Source organism: Phaseolus vulgaris, chromosome 2 (genome assembly GCF_000499845.2).
Source record: "Phaseolus vulgaris cultivar G19833 chromosome 2, P. vulgaris v2.0, whole genome shotgun sequence".
Lineage (NCBI taxonomy): Eukaryota > Viridiplantae > Streptophyta > Magnoliopsida > Fabales > Fabaceae > Phaseolus > Phaseolus vulgaris.
In genome coordinates, this window is record NC_023758.2 from 48,784,767 (window position 1) to 48,805,081 (window position 20,315).

At 32.4% G+C, this 20,315-nt stretch overlaps 1 protein-coding gene and 1 long non-coding RNA gene across 2 annotated transcripts; both read right to left on the bottom strand.

Annotated features, from left to right (window-relative positions):
- Positions 1-1,858: 1,858 nt before the first annotated feature.
- On the bottom strand, positions 1,859-18,342 carry LOC137809550 (probable disease resistance protein At4g19520). Its single transcript, XM_068610656.1, has 11 exons — positions 17,781-18,342; positions 16,254-17,340; positions 15,567-15,860; positions 12,503-14,613; positions 9,296-9,356; positions 8,950-9,205; positions 7,381-7,903; positions 5,860-6,943; positions 5,455-5,748; positions 2,233-4,524; positions 1,859-2,133 (listed from the first exon to the last, which is right to left on the bottom strand). The coding sequence occupies exons 1-10, from the start codon at positions 18,269-18,271 to the stop codon at positions 2,401-2,403; spliced, it is 8,325 nt and encodes a 2,774-aa protein (XP_068466757.1). The 5' UTR covers positions 18,272-18,342; the 3' UTR covers positions 1,859-2,133; positions 2,233-2,400.
- Positions 11,747-12,460, bottom strand: LOC137812980 (uncharacterized). The gene is made up of 2 exons (XR_011081310.1): positions 12,143-12,460; positions 11,747-12,029 (listed from the first exon to the last, which is right to left on the bottom strand). It is a non-coding gene; the product is annotated as an uncharacterized lncRNA (long non-coding RNA).
- Positions 18,343-20,315: the final 1,973 nt, after the last annotated feature.

Consider the following 20,315-nt stretch of genomic DNA (forward strand, 5'->3'; position numbering starts at 1 on the left):
AAACAGGTAAGATAAACTAGTTTTATCTGTAAAACTTAAGTTAGAATATCTGAATATGAAATGTGATGTTTTATATGATTTTGATTGAATGATTCAAAATTCAAATCTAAAGTTTTAAGAATCATTAAATTATGCTGCTTTTTTTGTGTTATTTAAAAAAAAAAATTACAATGATTGTGTGTTGTATGTGAGTTACAAGTTGTAAAATTTTAAAAAAAAATCACAAAATTTTGTCTTTTTTATTCTTTTGATGTTTTATCTTAATGATGTATATATATATTTAAAAATCTCTATATAAAAGGATAATATTTTATGATATAATAATATGATAATGTAAATGTTATTTATATAATAAATATCATGAGATAATTTAAAATTTGATAAGATCAATGAAGATGTTACAATATCTCTTTTAATTTTTTTTATTTCATTATATATTTAGGTGTATTTAGTTTCTTTTATTTCATTGTATATTTAGGTGTATTACGTAAAATATATAATTAAAAAGAAAAAATAATGTTATTTTGAAATTTAAAAGAATGACGTATAGAAAGAAACAAGCTTTTGTTAAAATTCCACCATTGAAAAGGAACATAGAACAACACTCTTGACAATTATACTTTGACTTAGATACTTATTTTAATTTATTATATTCATGAGTATTATTTTTTCTTAAACATAGATATTGGATAAAAATTAATAAAATTTATTTATTTCAAATTTAAAAATATTTAAAATTAAAATAAAATAATATTTTTAATTAAGATATAAAAAAATATTCTTTACAAATTTTTTTAATTTCAAAATAATTAATTCAGAGGATGATTGAAAAAATATTAACAATCTATTTATGCGTTTATAATAAACCTTCAATAATATTTGTACTTTCTAGCATATAGAATACTTACTGGATTCCTTTTGTGATTTTTCTTTTCTAAAGTACAATTGATATTTTAAATGTTTTTCTATTTAATTTTCCTTTCTTAATGCACATAAAAAGTTCAGTGCATAATTAATTACTCACCTTAATTCAAAATGGAAATTAAAATTCAAGAACCCTACTTATATATTAATATTCAACGATTTAAAATATTAGTATGCAAATTAATCTTTCTTAATAATATTTGTAACAATTATTACCACAATTAATCTTTCTTAATGTTATGTAAAATTTAAAATGTAGTTTAGTCATTCTTGGATGGAAAAAGATGGTTTTAGAAGAAAAAAATGCATTTTATTTGAAAGGTTATCTAAACTCTAAACTCATTGATGAATTAATAATAATAAATAATATGGAATTCTATTGGAATAGCATATAAATGTTTTCTAGTTGAAACTGATAATTGGGTGCGTTTCTGATGAAATTAATTAATTAATGCAGTCTAGGGACAATTATCGCTCTAGTATTTCATTTTTTTATTTTTAATGTTGAAATTATAATTATACAATTCCGTTTTTAGATATTAAAATGATAGTTTTCATTTACAGATTAAAATATTACTTGTTTCTTTTAAGATTTTTTTGGTATTATAATTATTTGTTAGCTGAATTGTTTTGCGTTAACATGTTGTTTTCTTGGGCTATGATGTAAGCAATATAAATGTTATTTTTAATGTAAGCAATAAAAATTATGAGTATTCAAAGTCGTGTAATTACTTAAAAGAATCAAGTGATTTCTAAAAGATCCCACATGATCAGTTTTAATTTTGACGATAAAATATATTAGTTATATATATTTATTCAAAATTTCAATTATATTATGCATTTATGGTTTTATGCTTTTAGAGGAATCAGTAACTTGGAAAAGCTCCCAAAAACTAATGAAATTCCATGAATAAAGAAGGAGAACTAAAAGAAAGAGAAATCCATAAGATGATAATTAATAAACACCCTCTCTTAATAACATAACATAGGAGTCTTTAAACTTATATTCTTCAAACAATTATAAGCTGTCTTCAACTTTACTGTTAAACTACAATTATAAAGAATTAAGAATCACACACCAACAACATTTATAAGTCATCACTCACATGCAACAAGGTGCCTCAATGTGAATAAACCAAGATCAATAAGAAATGAGGTTCCACTTAACCAAGCTGAGAATTTTCTGGTTTTCCAGCTCCATGCACAAACCTAATACAATGATATGATATTCAATATCAAGAGGTACCTTGTCGTAAAACTGAGAATATGAGGTTGCATAGGATGGAGAAAAGTAAGAAGAGGATTTACCAATTACCCTTTCAAATGCAGCTCCTCAAGATTTCATAGTCCCTTCCTTCACTGCAAATGCAACCCAAATATGTTAAAGAAGTTAATGAAACCGGAATATGAAGAGTTTCGAAATAAAAATTCAACATGTTGAAACTTGTAATTTAGAAGTATTGACGATAAGGCAGTTTAGATCCTGACCAATGAAAGACTAATTAGCAGGAGAGAGACTAGTTGACTGGCCTTCCTCTTCCTATCTTCCCTTGTGTCTCTTGAAGACTGTGCAACATTGCTTCCACTGGATTCTTCAATCTCACCAGCACCACCATATTCATCATCTTTCTTTTTGGAATAAAGAGGGCATATGCCGCATTCTTTTATTGTGATGCCAACGTCATAATCACGCGGACTGATCTCAAAAGTGAAGCTGCGAGCATCACAGAGCCTAAGGCTCATGCCCTTCGCCCTTAGGGACTTCATGTTAAATTTCCAAACGAATGTGTGATCTTGATCAAGACCTCTGTCTTCATAACCCCATTCGAAATAGCTGGTGAACACATCATTATTTGGAATGATCTGTGTGCCATCATCATCAGATTCAAATTTTAGACTGTAACCAAAAGAACCATATCCACCTTCAATATCATTCGTATCTAACACTCCAACTACCACACACAAAGCGAAACCAGTGAGCCTATCATCGCTGCAGACACTTAAATCTTCATTTATAGTCACTGAATCTCCCTTCCCACGAAAATGGAACCAACCAGGAACTGCACTCCCTGGAAAACAGAAGAACACACACCTATATGTATCGTCGATCATCCTAAGCCTTGCATCCTCCTCAATGTTAGCACGACCACCTGAATCCAGTTGTTGAGCATTGGTGAAATGAAATTTGAAGACACCCTCTTTGGAATTTGACAAGTTTCGAACAAGAGAATTTGACATCACTCTTCTAACGGATGGGCAATCCAATGCCACTAGTTGTTTTAGAAATGGTGGAATCGGTGGGATGCATTCAAGCTTTTCGCATTCGCTTAAATCAAGCGATTTCAAGCTCGAAAGATGAGCAAAGCTCTCAGGAAGGCTCACGATTCCGCTATCACGCAGTGAGAGTTCCATTAATGACGTCAAACGACCAACATGTCTTGGGATTTCTGTTAATTTGGCACACCCTGAACAATCAAGTTTAGAGAGAAGCTTCAGATTAACAATGGAGTTTGGAAGTGACTCGAGATCAATGCATTTGCGGAGCTCCAGGGATCGTAGATTAACCAAATTGGCAAATGAGGAAGGCAGTTCTTTAATAGCCGTAGATGTTAAGTTAATGTGAGCAAAAGTAGGAGCCGGCTCCGTGATATCTGGGTAGGTCCTCAGGCTTGAGCAACCACACAAATCAAGCTTCCTCAACTTCAAATTGAAAATGGTGCTTGGAAAAGTTTGAAGTGAATTACAGTGGGTAAGGTCTAACTTGCATAGTCCGGTGAGGCTTCCAATGGAAGATGGAATAATCTCAAGATTCAAGCAACGGTGCAAACTCAGTTCTTCAAGCCCTACCAAACGTGTCCAAGATGAAGGTAGTGCCTGTATGGCTGTGTCGTCTAAGATGAGCACCGTTAAATCTTCCAACGTGTCCTGAATCTCGGGTAAATTTTCCAATTTTGAGCAACCCCGGAGAGAAAGTTGCTTTAGGAATTTCATATCAGAAAGATGAAATGGAAAGATTGTAAGAGAAGAACAGTGAGAGAGATCTAAGCGATAGAACTGCTTGCGACTAAAGGTTAAGGACACACCTTCCTTGAGTTTTGTGAACACTTTTAAGTGTATGGTATTATTAGCCACTTCTTCTTCCTTATATCTGTCAAAAGTAATTGAGAAAATTTGACTGGAAGTTGGGAAAAGACCATGGCGTCGACGTTTACGACGCCGTCGTGAGAAATTGATCTCTTTCATCATATCCGGTTCCAGACGAGGGAATCTTGAGAAAGTTTGACGTTGACGCTCGAGTATGACATGAGGGAATCTGGGTTCACTGGTTGAAAACATATTAAGCTTCGGACAACGGGAAATATTAATCCATCCTGGTGATGTGGATAAAATGTTGCTGGGAATATTTACACTTTCGAGATTAGAACAATTATCTAAACATAAATAACTGAGCTTGGTGAGGAATATCGAGGAGTGAACTTCAATCAACTTTTCACAAGAACTCAGAATTATTTCTTCAATATTTGGTGACATAGAAAGGTCTGGTATTCTAGTAAGTTTCAGAGAACCAGTCAGGTCGACCCTTTTCAACTTGGGTAAATTCTGCCACAAATACTAAATGAATGAGGTAACAAATAAAAACTACTTTATCTATTTTTCTTCGGTAAACTAATTTATTTTTCAGAAATGATGAAAATTATAACTAAACTATATAAAATTCCATTTTATTCTACTCATCCTTAATTTTTTTGTGAAATCTTGATTTTGGGATAATATCACTTAAACTTAAGAAATATTTGGCATTAATGAACTCTAAACAAATTCATATAAGATATACATCACTTTCAATCCAAAATCTTAAACTAATAGGTTTATGAATTTTCTTTATATGTTGTTTTAAAAAGTTGAGACTAAATTGAACTTTTGAAAATTGGGAGGATGAAATTATATTTTGTCTATTAATATAGGGATTAAAAAAATAATTGAATCAAATATTACTATTTTTGTGATGTATATTTATATATAAATAATTTTGAGAATTTAGAGTTATATCATATATATATATATATATAAAATTCTTTTTGGTAATGTATCCTGTAATTGTAAGCAAGTATGATTATATTAAGTGGGTGCGTTTCAAATAGAGGAGACTACGCACATACAAATATCTCTTATAAAGTAAGAAAACAAACAAACCGTTACTCAAGAAGATCATGTAATGCATGACAGACAACATGGGGAGATATCTATCATCAATAATATGAGTAGATAATACATTCATGGGCCATTAGACGATATGCCTAAAAAAAGATGCAAACTCTTCTACATACTATTAAATTTATAATTATCTTTAATTAGAAACATGCTGAGTATGACTCAAATAAAAGAAATTTCAAATCGAATAATGTGGAGAAGGCACACAGGAATTGCAAAAGAAAACCTGTATATATATAATACAGAAAACATGCTTCTATAATTTATTTTTATCTTTGAAAGTTTAGAACACAAAGGAACATAGATAGCTTGAAAAACCTGATCTCCTTCCCAAAGTTGTTCAAGATTGCAGCCTGGCATTTTGAGGGTCACTAGACTTTGTGGGCAAAAGTTTGGAGGCCAAAATCTTTGAAGGAAATTGTCCCAATAAAGAATCTTTAAAGTGTCCGGCAGATCTACAAGAGATGATTCAAGAGACACATTTGATTTCAATCCAAACGTGTAGAGCCTAAGCATCCTAAGATTGTCCATCTTTTCGAAACTTTGTGCATGTACTACAACTTCTTTTACATTGCTCGTATATAGTGATATACACTGTATTGCATCTGAACCCTGAAAGTAAATCAATGTAATCAGAAAAAAAAGCATGAAATGTTGCATTTCAGGATGCTTAATGACAGTTCAGTAGTTTGCAATTTTTCACAAAGTAACAACAGAATATACCTTGTTCTTTCTTAAAACCTCACAGATTTCTTCAGTCTTAAACAATCGGCTGCGTTTTCCAGGATGCTGAGGACACTCTTTACGAACAATTTCTTTACCCATTTCTTGTATTAGATCGTGCATCACAATTCTACCATGAAGGACAGATATTAGGCCCCTATCTTTGAGAATATCCATTCCAATCTTAGAAGAGAAACCACAGTCAGCAAGTGTTTCTGCTACCACAATCTCCTGGCGTCCTCTATAAAAGCAAGCTATGTCAAGAAATATATTCTTCTCCTCCTCCTCGAGTCCATCATAACTTAATTTTAATACATTGAAAATACCAAGATGTTGGCCCTTTTTCAACTTTTGCAACTGACTCTCCCATGCCTCTCTTGTTCTGCCATAAAGCAATGACCCCAAAATCTGGAGAGCTAATGGAATCCCTTTTGCATATCTCAACACCTTTTCTGACAGTTCCCTGTAACCAATTTCTTCTGAAGATTTTTGTTTAAAAGCATGTAAACTAAAAAGTATCAGAGAATCATCCAAATTCAACTCCTTAACTTCGTAGATATCATCAGCTCCAGCAATCTTAAGCACTTGTCTGTCTCTACTGGACATAATGATTCTACTGCCCTGCCCAAAACTATCACTCCCTCCTATTAATTTTTTAAGTAGAGCTGAATCGGTAACATCATCAAGAATGAGGAGAGCCTTTGTCCGTTTCAGCCTTTCATTGTAATATGATAAACCATGGGATTTCTTTATCTCTTCCTTTAGAAGCTCAGACAGATATTTTGTTCTGATACTGTCTATTCCATCTTTTTGTATTTTTTCTTGAACGTCTAAAACAAGGCTGCTGGAACCAAACTGCAAAGCCAATGTGTGATATATTTGATAACAAATTGTAGTTTTTCCTATTCCTCCCATGCCACAAATTCCTATGATCCGAACATGCGGTGACTCAAGATGCAACAAGGACTGAATTCCTTCAATGTGTTTTTCAATGCCGATGATTCCTTGATCATAACTGGTGGAATAACGATTCAATTTTCTCAAAATATCTTCCACAATTTCTTCAACAAGTGTGTGTTCTGGCCTGGCAGATGATTTAGAAAATAAAGTATAAGTATTCAAGCACAAAAGCTAAACTAAACTAAAGAAAAAATCAGAGTTAAGAGGAGTGAACATCATTGAATAGATTCACATATCGATTCTAGTTTCGAGTTTTGGATAAAATAAATAAATTAAAAAGTTGAAGGTAAGTATAGGACGTTATCTTCGTATATTAGTTTGGTTGGTTTAGAAATTGCAAATCAAGATGGCAAAAATACTACAGTAACCGTTTGTGACTTATGATACCAAGGAGAAGACTTGTAGGTACAAAGTTAAGCTATAACATGATATGGTTCAGATCCATGACCGACTAAGAGAAATGAAAAAAGAAAGACTTGATTTATGGTGAGATGAACACAATTTTAGTAAATGAAAAGAAATCCTGTTTATCTCGAAAGTGCGTGTAACAAATAGAATGACCTGGTGACTTTTGAATCCCAGCCTGAAAGTCCAGCAGCTTCGGTTAGAGCATCCTTCCATCCTTGCACTTTGACCATGTCGTGCATAAACCGCTGTTCATGATCATCGAATGATTCTTTGTATCTTTCTTCCTGCTTCCTAATAGTTGATGGATCCACCTTGTAGAAAACAGGTATCACATCCCTTCCAAATCTCTTCTTGCATTCAAGTATCTTACTGAGTTCATTCAAGCACCAAGTGGAAGATGCATAGTTTTGGGAGAAAACGATGACATAAATCTTTGATTCTTCTATTGCAGAGAGCAGTGCAGGTGAAATTTCTTCGCCCCTGAGTAGTCTATAATCAATATATGCTTCAATGTTCTTCCTTTGCAGTGCTGCATAAAGGTGGCTAATGAAGTTGTCACGTGTGTCTTCGCCTCTGAAGCTGAGAAACACATCATGCCTTGTTAGAGAAGTAGACACGGCCAATGATGAAGGACTTTCTGACATTGGAGTCAATTTTCTCTCCTTTCTCTGCAATTCTCAGGTCTCTTTCTTTGTACTGTTTCTACCACAAATCTACTCTGCTGCTCTGGACTCATTATAAAACACAAGTCAACTTTTGAAAAAGTCTTTCAATTTTCTTAACATTCCTTTCACAGATATGTGTTCTGGTCAGACATCGTAGTCAGCAGAAACTAAAGAAAAAGAAAAATATTAATTTAATAGAATAGTCAACAAATTGCAAAATAAGTATGGAATCTAGATTTATATCATTATCACGTGTGGAAACATAGCTACGTCTTCTTAGATAAAATCCTTATTTAAGTTTTAATTGGGCCTTGTAGTGGGCTTTGTAATCTGCTTTTCTTTTCTCCTATATTGCTTTATATATACACCTCCACTTTTGCTTTCTACATTTCATTTTACAAAATACATTCTCTCATTCTGTGTCATTTATCTTGCCTGATTCCGTCCTCTCTTTATCTTTTTCTCTCATCCTCTTGCTTATAATTCTTTTGTTTTTATTAAGAAATACACTATAATTCTAATTTAATCATATACTATAATTATGCTAATCATCAATTAGTACTATATATTATTAATGATCTGCGTATATATTATTTATGATTTGCGGATAAGACAATAGATTCAATAAATTCTAGATAAAATAAATTTTAAATGAATATGATAAAAATATATTAAAAAATGAACTTTATTGAATCGATTGAGTATCTCTATTTTAAAGACTTGTAAGAATAATAGGAATAACAATATATTAATATTAATATGTTTCTTAATAAATTTCATACCCACTATCTATTTATAAATTAATATATTATAAATATCTAATGATGTCTTATTTCTCTAACATTTAAAATTAAATTTGTAGATTCTACAAAACATTACATTTTGATTTTAATATTTATAAAATATTTTTTATTCTCATATTTAAAAAACAAAACTTAGTTTGAGTGTATTCCTTAGTTACTTACTACTCATCACCAGCCGCCAACAGCGTGATGGCTTCACTCTCCGTTCGCGCCACAACCACCTCTTATCGGGCCTCCTTCCGGCCCAAGCCCACCTCGGGGCCCACCAGGGTCCGAATGTCCCTCCGCGATGACGGCCCCGCCATCGCCGTCGTCGGCGTCACCGGCGCCGTTGGCGAGGAGTTCCTCTCCGACCGCGACTTCCCCTACCGTTCCATCAAAATGCTGGCCTCGCAGCTCTCCGCCGGCCGCCGCATCATCTTCGAGGACAGGGACTACGTCGTGGAGGAGCTCACAGCGGATAGCTTCGACGGCGTCGACATTGCGCTCTTTAGCGCCGGCGGTGGTAGACTATAGCTCCGCATTTGGGATGGACGAGAAGGTGACGCTGGTTATTCCCGAAGTGAAGCCCCAAACGATGCAACACATCAAAGTTGGAACGGGAAAAGGCGCTCTGATTGCGAACCCTAATTGCTCCACCATTATTTGCTTGATGGACATACTAATTAATATCAATTATAACAAATAATGAACGTTTCTGGTCATTTCTTGTACTTCGCGTTATTTCATAACAGTAGTTTTTTTAAATAAATTAAGAAAAATATTCATTTTTAAATTTAATGCACTTTTAAATAATTTGACTATTATAAACATAATCACTTATAAAAATAATTTTAGAGTAGTTGATATAATTAAAATAAAATATTTTATTATTAAAGTAAAAATTATATATAAATAAAAAATAGGTTTTATTTTAAAATAATATTCAATTTTATAAAAGTTTTTTCTTTTTGTCTTTTTTTTTTTATATTTCTAACCATATTTTTTCGTGAGGTTGATAATAGAATCTCACTTTGGATTTATGGGAATGAATAATGAATTAGTTTTTAGTTTTCTATTTATCTATATATAAAGGTGATACGGTGACAAATTCCAAAATTTTATTATAATGTTTGCTTTGTTGATTGAAATAGATGTTAATTGATGAAAAAGATTGAAAGTTTTAAACCCAATACACCCCTCACGTCGAGGTTAGGTGGACTGATAAGTTCAGCAAAATCTCGTTATGATAGTTTTTAGATGACTCTGATACCACAATAAAAAATAAACTTTAAATTTAACTCAACCTTACAAAACTAATTTATAAAGTGAGCTATGTATCCCTAGTCGATGTAGAATCTCTAACAATGATTTAAATGAATTGTTATATGCTTTATGAAGTTTAACCTTTATTTTTACTTGACAAATTGGATTTTAATGAGGTATATATGCTCTCAGCATCAAATCCGCTTAACGAAATTTATATGTGTCAAGCGAATTTGGACATGTAGAGTTTGATGTGCTCTTGGCCTCAAATCCGCTCAATGTTTTTTTTTCCTGTACTTAAGCAAACTTACATCCAGATTTTGGAGTACTTTCGAACTCAAATTTGCTCAAAGAAATTTTCTTATGGTAAGCAAATTTAAGCGGCTATTGTTTGGATGTTCTCTGCCTCAAATTCACTCAACGAATTTTTCCTGTTTTAAGGAGATTTCTCTGGGCTTAAGCCCCAATTTCATGGACTCGAGCCATTTTGACAACATTTGTCTTCTTTGCTTGGCTATCTTTTGATTTGTTTTCTCCAGCCTATGAAATTGAATTAAATCTTTTGAAAATTTATCATTTTGTAAACTGTAAGTGATTACAACTTTTTAATGTCAATATTTTAACCAATTCATGCTTATAAAAAATATAAAATAAATACTCGTTACATATTCAATGGAAAGCTTTTTCTTTTAATTCTTTGGTGTTTTATTTTGATGATGTATATATTTGAAAATCCATATATGAATGGATAATGCTTTATGATATGATAATATTACAATGTAAATGTTATTTATATACTATGACATAATAAATTAAAATTTAATAAGATAGTTAAGGATGTTATAATTATTCTTTTAATTTATTTTATTTCACTGTATATTTAGGTGTATTACGTAGAATGTATAGTTAAAAAAATAATGTTATTTTGAAATTTAAAGAATGACGTATAGAAATAAACAAGCTTTTGTTAAAATTATACTATTTGAAAAGGAACACAGAACAATATTGACAATTATACTTTTACTTATTACTTATTTTAATTTATTATATTCATGAGTATTATTTTTTTTAAACATAGATATTGGATAAAAAATATAAATAACATTTATTTATTTCAAATTTAAAAATCTTTAAAATAAAATTAAATAATATTTTTAATTAAGATGTGTTTTTTAACAATTTTTTTAATTTAAAAAATAATTAATTCGGAGGATGATTAAAGAAATATTAACAAATTATTTCTGCGTTTATAATAAACCTTCAATAATATTTGTACTTTCTAGCATATAGAATACTTAATGGATCCCTTTGTGATTTTTCTTTTCTAAAGTGCAATTGATATTTTAAATGTTTTTCTATTTAATTTTCCTTTCTTAATGACACATTAAAGGGTTCAGTGCACGATTAATTATTCTCACCTTAGATTTCATTCATCTCATTCCATTTCCACACTCAAATCATTCTCACATTTTTTTCTACCTATTTCACAAAGTTTTATGTAAAATATGGAAATTAAACTAAAAGAACCCTACTTATATATTAATATTCAACAACTTAAAATATTACTATGCAAATTAATCTTTCTTAATAATGTTATGTAAAAATTAAAATGTAGTTTAGTCATTCATACTTAGATGGATAAAGATGGTTTTAGAAAAAAAATGCATTTTATTTCAAATCTATTACTTATAAAATGAGTTATAAAATGAGGTTTGTGATATTTATTCAAAATTTAAATTATATTATGCATTTATGGTTTTATGTTTTTAAAGAAATCAGAAACTTAGAAAAGCTCCTAAAAACTACTGAAATCCATAAGATGATAATTAATAAACATCCTCTCTTAATAACATAACATATAAGATAGGAGTCTTTACACTTATATTCTTCAAACAATTATAAGCTGTCTTCAACTTTACTGTTAAACTACAATTATAAAGAATTAACAATCTCACACACCAACAACATTTATAAGCCATCACTCACATGAAACAAGGTGCCTCAATGTGAAAAAACCAAGATCAATAAGAAATGAGGTTCCACTTAACCAAGCTGAGAATTTTCTGGTTTTCCAACTCCATGCACAAACCTAATACAATGATATGATATTCAATCAGCATTAATTGGCATAAACAGGTACATTGTTGTAAAACTGGGATTATAAGGTTCCATAGGATGGAGAAAAGTAAGAAGAGGATTTACCAATTACCCTTTCAAATGGAGCTCCTCAGGATTTCATAATGCCTTCACTGCAAATGCAACCCAAATATGCTAAAAAAGTTAATGAAACTATATATGAAGAGTTTCAAGAAAATGCAACTCTGGGACAACAGAGAAACCCATCTCATGCTGAACAGAAACATCAAACTATATCTAACAATAACTTAGAAATCTTTGTCAACAATTGAACGAACCCACTCCTAAAATGCCATTGAAAATGTAAATAAAACAAAATAAATTAAAAACGAGAAATTCATAATAAAAATTCAACGTGTTGAAACTTATGATAACTCAGTTTAGATCCTGACCAATGAAAGACTAATTAGCAGAAGAGGAAGAGACTAGTTGACAGGGTAGCTTTCGGCCTTTCTCTTCCTATCTTTCCTTGTTTCTCTTGAAGACTGTGCAACATTGCTTCCACTGGATTCTTCAATGTCAACATCACCACCATATTTATCATCTTTCTTTTTGGTATAAAGGGGGCATATGCCGCATTCTTTTATTGTGATGTCTGATGCCATCACTCTCACACCTGATTTGTAACTATACAGACTGATCTCAAAAGTGAAGCTGCGAGCATCACAGACCCTAAGGCTCTTGCGGCTCGCCGTTAGGGACTCCATGTTAAATTTCCACACGAATGTGTGATCTTCATCAACACATCTGTGTTCACCATTCCATTTGAAATAGCTGTTTAACACATCATTATTTAGAATGATCTGTGTGCCATCATCATCATCAGATTCAAATTTTAGACTGTAACCAAAAGAACCATATCTACATTTAACAGCTTTCGTATCTAACACTCCAAAAACCACACACAAAGCGAAACCAGTGAGCCTATCATCGCTGCAGAAACTTAAATCTTCATTTATAGTCACTGAATGTCCCTTCCCACGAGAATGGAACCAACGAGGAACTGCATTCCCTGGAAAACAGAAGAACACAGACCTATATGCATCGTCGGTCATCCTAACCCATGCATCCTCCTCAATGTTAGCACGAGCACCTGAATCCAGTTGCTGAGCATTGGTGAAATGAAATTTGAAGACACCCTCTTTGGAGTTTGAGAAGTTTGGAACAAGAGAATTTGACATCACTCTTCTGATGGATGGGCAATCCAATGCCACGAGTTGTTTTAGAAATGGTGGAATCTGTGGGATGGATTCAAGTTTTTTGCAGTCGCTTAAATCGAGCGAGTTCAAGCTTGAAAGATGAGCAATGCTCTCAGGAAGGTTCACGATTCCGCTATCACGCAGTGACAGTTCCATTAATGACGTCAAGCGACCGATGTGGCTTGGGATTTCTGTTAATTTGGCACACCCCGAACAATCAAGTTTAGAGAGAAGCTTCAGATTAACAATGGAGTTTGGAAGTGACTCGAGATGAATGCACTCTTGGAGTTCCAGGGATCGAAGATTAACGAAATTGCCAAATGAGGAAGGCAGTTCTTTAACAGCCGTAGATGTTAAGTTAATGTGAGCAAAAGTATGAGCCGGCTCCGCGATCTCTGGGAAGGTCCTCAGCCTTGAGCAACCACGCAAATCAAGGTTCCTCAACTTCAAATTGAAAATGGTGCTTGGAAAAGTTTGAAGTGAATTACAGTGGGTAAGGTCTAACTTGCATAGTCTGGTGAGGGTTCCAATGGAAGATGGAATAATCTCAAGATTCAAGCAACTGCGCAAACTCAGTCCTTGAAGCCCTACCAAACGGCACAAGGATGAAGGTAGTGCCTGTATGGCTGTGCCGTCTAAGATGAGCACCACTAGATCTTCCAACGTGTCCTGAATCTCGGGTAAATTTTCCAATTTTGAGCAACCACTGAGAGAAAGTTTCTTTATGAATTTCATATCAGAAAGGTGAAATGGAAAGATTGTAAGGGAAGAACAGTGAGAGAGATCTAAGTAACAGAGCTTCTTGCGATTAAAGTTGAAGTGACAGAGCTTCATGAGTTTTGTGAACACTTTAAAACATATAGTATCATTAGCCACTTCTTCTTCCTTATATCTGTCAAAAGTAATTGAGAAAATTTCACTGGAAGTTGGGAAAAAAGGACCACGGTGTCGACGTTTACCACGCCGTCCTGAGAAATTCGTCATATCCGGTTCCTGACGAGGGAATATTGAGAAAGTTTGAAGTTGACGCTCCAGTATCACATGAGGGAATCTGGGTTTACTGATCGAAAACATATTAAGCTTCGGACAACGGGAAAGAGTAATCCATCCTGGTGATGTGGATAAAATGTTGCTGGGAATATTTACACTATTCAGATCATTACAATCATCTAAACATAAACAACTGAGCTTGTTGAGGAATATCCAAGAGTGAACTTCAATCAACTTTTCACAACTTTTCAGAATTATTTCTTCAATATTTGGTGACATAGAAAGGTCTGGTATTCTAGTAAGTTTCCGAGAATAACTCAGGTCGAGCCTTTTCAAGTTGGGTAAATTCTGCCACAAATAGGAAATGAATGAGGTAACAAATAAAAACTACTTTATCTATTTTTCTTCGGTAAAATATTAGCTACATCATCTAATCTATTCACTTTATATTTTACATTACTTCAAAACCACTGTTAAAAAAAATCACACTGTCAACTAACAAAACTGTGGCTATAAATTTAATAGTTATTATAAAAAACCACAAAATTTAACGTGTTTTTGTTCCCTACCTCAAATTACATCCTAATAATTTGAACCTAAACTTATTATGTATTTAAAAACTGATGATAGTAATTTATAATCGATGACAGTGTGGAAATACTTTATATCATGCATGTATCAACTGACAAAATAAAATGGTGTTGTCTGATGATAGTAATTTATAATCGATGACCATCTTTCCATAATTTATTTTATTAAATACATAATTTGTTGTATATTATATTGAAGTTTATGTTATAATAATAAAAAAATACTTAATTAGGTTTTGAGTATCCAGTAAGACATTTTTAATTAATTTTTTTATTAAATTTTTTAATTATTTAAGTACTCAAATTTTTTATATTTCCAATAGAATATATGTCATTTTTAATTTTTGAGTTAATTGGGTGATACAGAAATTATCTTGTCACATGATCTTACTTACTTGTCTTTATGTATTAAGGAATATGAAGTTTTATGATTGGCCATTAGACTATATACCTAAAAAGAGGATGCAAACTCTTCTACATGCTACTAAATTTATAACTATCTTTAATTAGAAACATGCTGAGTATGATTCTTATGATATATGTATAACTGTGTGGTTCAAATAAAAGAAATTTCAAATCGAATAATGTGGAGAAGCACAAAGGAATTGCAAATGAAAACATGTAGATGTATAATACAGAAAACATTCTTGTCTAATTTATTTTTATCTTTGAAAGTTTAGAACACAAAGGAACATAAATAGCTTGAAAAACCTGATCTCCTTCCCAGAGTTGTTCAAGATGGCAGTATGGCATTTCGAGGGTCACTAGATTTTGCGGGCAAAAGTTTGGAGGCAAAGATCTTTGAGGGAAATGTTTCCAATAAAGAATCTTTAGAGTGTCTGGCAGACCTACAATAGATGATTCAAGAGACACATTTGACGTGTATTTTGGCGTGTTGAGCATAAGCATCCTAAGATTGTCCATCTTTTCGAAACTTTGTGCATGTACTACAACTTCATTTACTTTGCTCGTATCTAGTGATATACACTGTATTGCATCTAACCCCTGAAAGTAAATCAATGTAATTAGAAAAAAAAAGCATGAAATGTTGCTGTATGGTTATGGGCAGATTGATGAGATATGGTAACCTTCGGATACTGATCATGAAGTGACATAAAGGAGAAGGAAGCGTTACTGAAGGAGAGTAATGGAAATTTATGAGAAATTAAGCCGTTGGTTACAGAGACTAGGTAGGGACCGAGTCATCTATACCAGGGACCGAGTCATCTATAAGAGGAGGCAGAGACGAAGAGTAGGGGTAGGAAAAAAAGATATGGTTTTTATATTATCTTTGATGCTCTAGCTAAGGATCATCTGTCCTAAAACAGTTGCATTTCTGGATGTTTAATGACAGCTCAATAGTTTGCAGTTTTTTCACAAAGTAACAACAGAATATACCTTGTTTTTTCTTAAAACATCACAAATTTCCTCAGCATTAAACAGTCGGCTGCGTTTTCCAGGATGCCGACGACACTCTTTACGAACAATTTCTTGACCCATTTCTTGTATTAGATCGTGCATCATAATAATACCATTAAAGACAGATATTAGGCACCTATCTTTGAGAACATCCATTACAATCTTAGTAGAGAAACCATTGCAGTCATCAAGTATTTCTGCCAGCACAATCTCCTGGTATCCTCTATAAAAGCAAGCAATGTCAAGAAATATATTCTTCTCCACCTCCTCGAGCCCATCATAACTTAATTTTAATACATTGAAAATACCATGATGTTGGCCCTTTTTCAACTTTTGCAACTGACTTTCCCATGCTTCTTTTGTTCTGTCACAAAGCAATGAGCCCAAAATCTGGAGAGCTAACGGAATCCCTTTTGCATAACTCAACACCTTTCCTGACAGTTCCTTGTAAGCAATTTCTTCTGAAGATTTTTGTTTAAAAGCATGTAAACTAAAAAGTCTTAGAGAATCATCAGAATTCAACTCCTTAACTTCGTAGATATCATCAGCTCTAGCATTCTTAAGCACTTGTCTGTCTCTACTGGTCATAATGATTCTACTGCCCTGCCTAAAACTATCACTCCATCCTATTAATTTTTGAAGTTGAGCTGAATCGGTAACATCATCAAGAATGAGGAGAGCCTTTGTCCGTTTGAGCCTTTCTTTGTAATATGATAAATCAGAGGAATTCTTTATCTCTTCCTTTAGAAGCTCAGACAGATATTTTGTTCTGATACTGTCTATTCCATCTCTTTGTATTTTTTCTTGAACGTCTAAAACAAGGCTGCTGGAATCAAACTGCAATGCCAATTTCTGATATATTTGATCACAAATTGTACTTTTTCCTATTCCTCCCATGCCCCAAATTCCTATGATCCGAACATCCGGTGACTCAGGATGCAACAAGGACTGAATTCCTTCAATATGTTTTTGAATGCCGATGATTCCTTGATCATAACTGGTGGAATAAAGATTCAATTTTCCCAAAATATCTTCCACAATTTTTTCAACAAGTTTGTGGTCATTCCTGGCAGATGATTTAGAAAATAAAGTATAAGAATTCAAGCACAAAAGCTAAACTAAACTAAAGAAAAATTCAGAGTCAAGAGGAGTGAACATCATTGAATAGATTCACATATCGATTCTAGTTTCGAGTTCTGGATAAAATAAATAAATTAAAAAGTTGAAGGTAAGTTTAGGACGTTATCTTCCTATATTAGTTTGGTTGGTTTAGTAATTGCAAATCAAGATCGCAGAAATTCTACAGTAACCGTATGTGACTTCTGATACTAGGGAGCAGACTTGTAGGTACAAAGTTAAGCTATAAGATGTGATATGGTTCAGATCCATGACCGACTAAGAGAAATGAAAAAAAGAAGCACTTGATTTATGGTGAGATGAACACAATTTTAGTAAATGAAAAGAGATCCTGATTATCTCGAAAGTGCGTGTAACAAATATAATGACCTGGTGACTTTTGAATCCCAGCCTGCAAGTTCAGCAGCTTCGGTTAGAGCATCCTTCCATCCTTGCACTCTGTCCATGTCGTGCTTAAGCCGCTGTTCATGCTCATCAAATGCTTCTTTGAATCTTTGTTCCTGCTTCCTAATAGTTGATGGATCCACCTTGTAGAAAACAGGTATCACATCCCTTCCATATCTCTTCTTGCATTCAAGTATCTTAGTGAGTTCATTCAAGCACCAAGTGGAAGATGCATAGTTTTGGGAGAAAACGATGACATAAATCTTTGATTCTTCTATTGCAGAGAGTAGTGCAGGTGAAATTTCTTCGCCCCGGGGTAGTCTCTCGTCAATATATGCTTGAATGTTCTTCCTTTGCAGTGCTGCATGAAGGTGACGAATGAAGTTGTCACGTGTGTCTTCCCCTCTGAAGCTGAGAAACACATCATGCTTTGTTAGAGAAGCAGACACGGGGAATGATGAAGGACTTCCTGACATTGGAATCAATTTTCTCTCTTTTCTCTTGCAACTCTCAGTGCCTTTGTTTGTACACAAATCAACTCTTGGAAAAGTCTTTGAATTTTCTCAAAAGTATCTTTCACAGATCACGCACGCGTGGAAACATAGCTGTGTTAAAATCCTTATTTAAGTTTTAATTGGGCCTTGTAGTGGGCTTTGTAATGTGCTTTTCTTTTCTCCTACATTGCTTTATATATACACCTCAGCGTTTGCTTTCTACATTTCATTTTACAAAATACATTCTCTCATTTTCTACCTTTTATATTGTCTGATTCCGTTCTCTCTTTATTTTTTTTCAAATCTCTTTTGCTTACAATTTTTTTTTCTTTTTTAAGAAATGTACTTTTTCAAGTTTAATTTAATTTTATAAAACAGTCATCTTTCTACAGTATTATCATCTCTTACGTGAGATTATTATATATTATTTGGTGATCTAAGTAAACTTTTAATCCAATAAACTTTAAAAATAATTCTAATACTATATTAAAAAATGAAATTTAAATCTAATTCTATTTTATAAAATATATTTATTCAATGCTAAAATATCTCTAATTGAGTAGGGATGTTCAAAATACTTATTGGTTCTTGATTTTCACTTTCACTTTTAAGGTTTTTCTTCGCAGACACGTAGTAAACAGAAATACAAAAATATGAGTCAATGGAAGAGTCTAACGATTCGCAGAATATTATGGTGTCTAGCTTTATACCGCATTAATGCGAGGAGTTTCTTTAATATTTTTACTCAATTTATTTATTTTTAATTCTTTTTTTTTTCACACCTTTTACAAATAAAGAATCGTATTTCTTTAATATATTTTAGAAAATAACCACTAAACATAAAACTAGGTTAGTATGACTAAATGAATAAAGATAGTGTCTTTAACTAAAGACGTGTAAGAATAACAGGAAAAATATTACTACGAAAAACAATATATTAATATTAATATGTTTCTTAATAAATTTCATACCCACTGTCTATTTATAAATTAATATAATATAAATATCTTTAATGATGTTTTTGTGGGTAGCTTATTTCTCTAACATTTAAAATTAAATTTTTAGATTTTACAAAACATTACATTTTGATTTTAATATTTATTAAATATTTTTTATTTGGGATGAAGTACCGATGATGAATCGAATGTGTTTTGAAGTCTTTGACAGAACTTTTAAAGATGTTATGAGAACGGTTAATGACGGAAATTATCAAAAACCTTTTGGGGGGAAGGTTGTGGTTTTGGGAGGTGATTTCAGGTAAATATTGTTAGTGGTAAAAAAAGAATCAATATATGATGTTGTGAAGTCAACAATCAACTTTTCTCATTTGTGGCTAAGTTGTCGAGTCTTAAAACTTTATAAGGGAAATCCAACACGATCTATTGATTGAGCCCACAAAAACACCTTTGTTGTCATTGGTGAATTTTGTTTATCCTAATTTGTTGACTGATATGACATGTCCTGGGTACTTTGAGTATGGAGCAATACTTTGTCCGACAACTAAATCAGTAGAGCAAGTGAATGATTTTATTTTATCTCTGTTAAGTGGTAAATAAATAACTTATCTTAGTTCGGATACACCTTGCCAATCAGATTAAGATCAAGAATTGAAAGTGAATGGTTCACTTCAGAGTTCTTAAATGAGATAAAATGTTCAGAGATACCAAATCATCGCCTTCATTTGAAAATTGGCGTGCCTATTATGCTTTTGAGAAATATTGATCAAACCAATGATCTTTGTAATGGAACAAGGTTGCAAGTTATTGATTTGAAGAAAATGTTATTTGTGCAATAGTTCTAACAGGAACAAATATTGGTGATAAAATCTTTATTTCAATAATGAATTTGATCCCTTTAGATGTAGGTATGCCATTCAAATTCTAGAGAAGACAATTTCCAATAACTTTATGTTTTGCAATGACAATTAAGAAAAGTCAAAGTCAATTATTGACCAAAGTTGGTTTATATTTTTCACGTCCAATTTTCACACATTGATAGTTGGATGTAGCTATTTATAGAGTTAGAA

Bases quoted from the DNA above. Each gene is read 5' to 3' on its own strand.
- LOC137809550 (XM_068610656.1), bottom strand. From the start codon at position 18,271: ATGTCAGGAAGTCCTTCATCATTCCCCGTGTCTGCTTCTCTAACAAAG. The intron at 9,206-9,295 runs GTTCCAACTTTG...GCGGAGCTATAG, and splicing joins CAATCAGAGCGCCTTTTCCC to TCTACCACCGCCGGCGCTAA. The intron at 6,944-7,380 runs GTCATTCTATTT...ATCATCTGCCAG, and splicing joins TGGGATTCAAAAGTCACCAG to GCCAGAACACACACTTGTTG.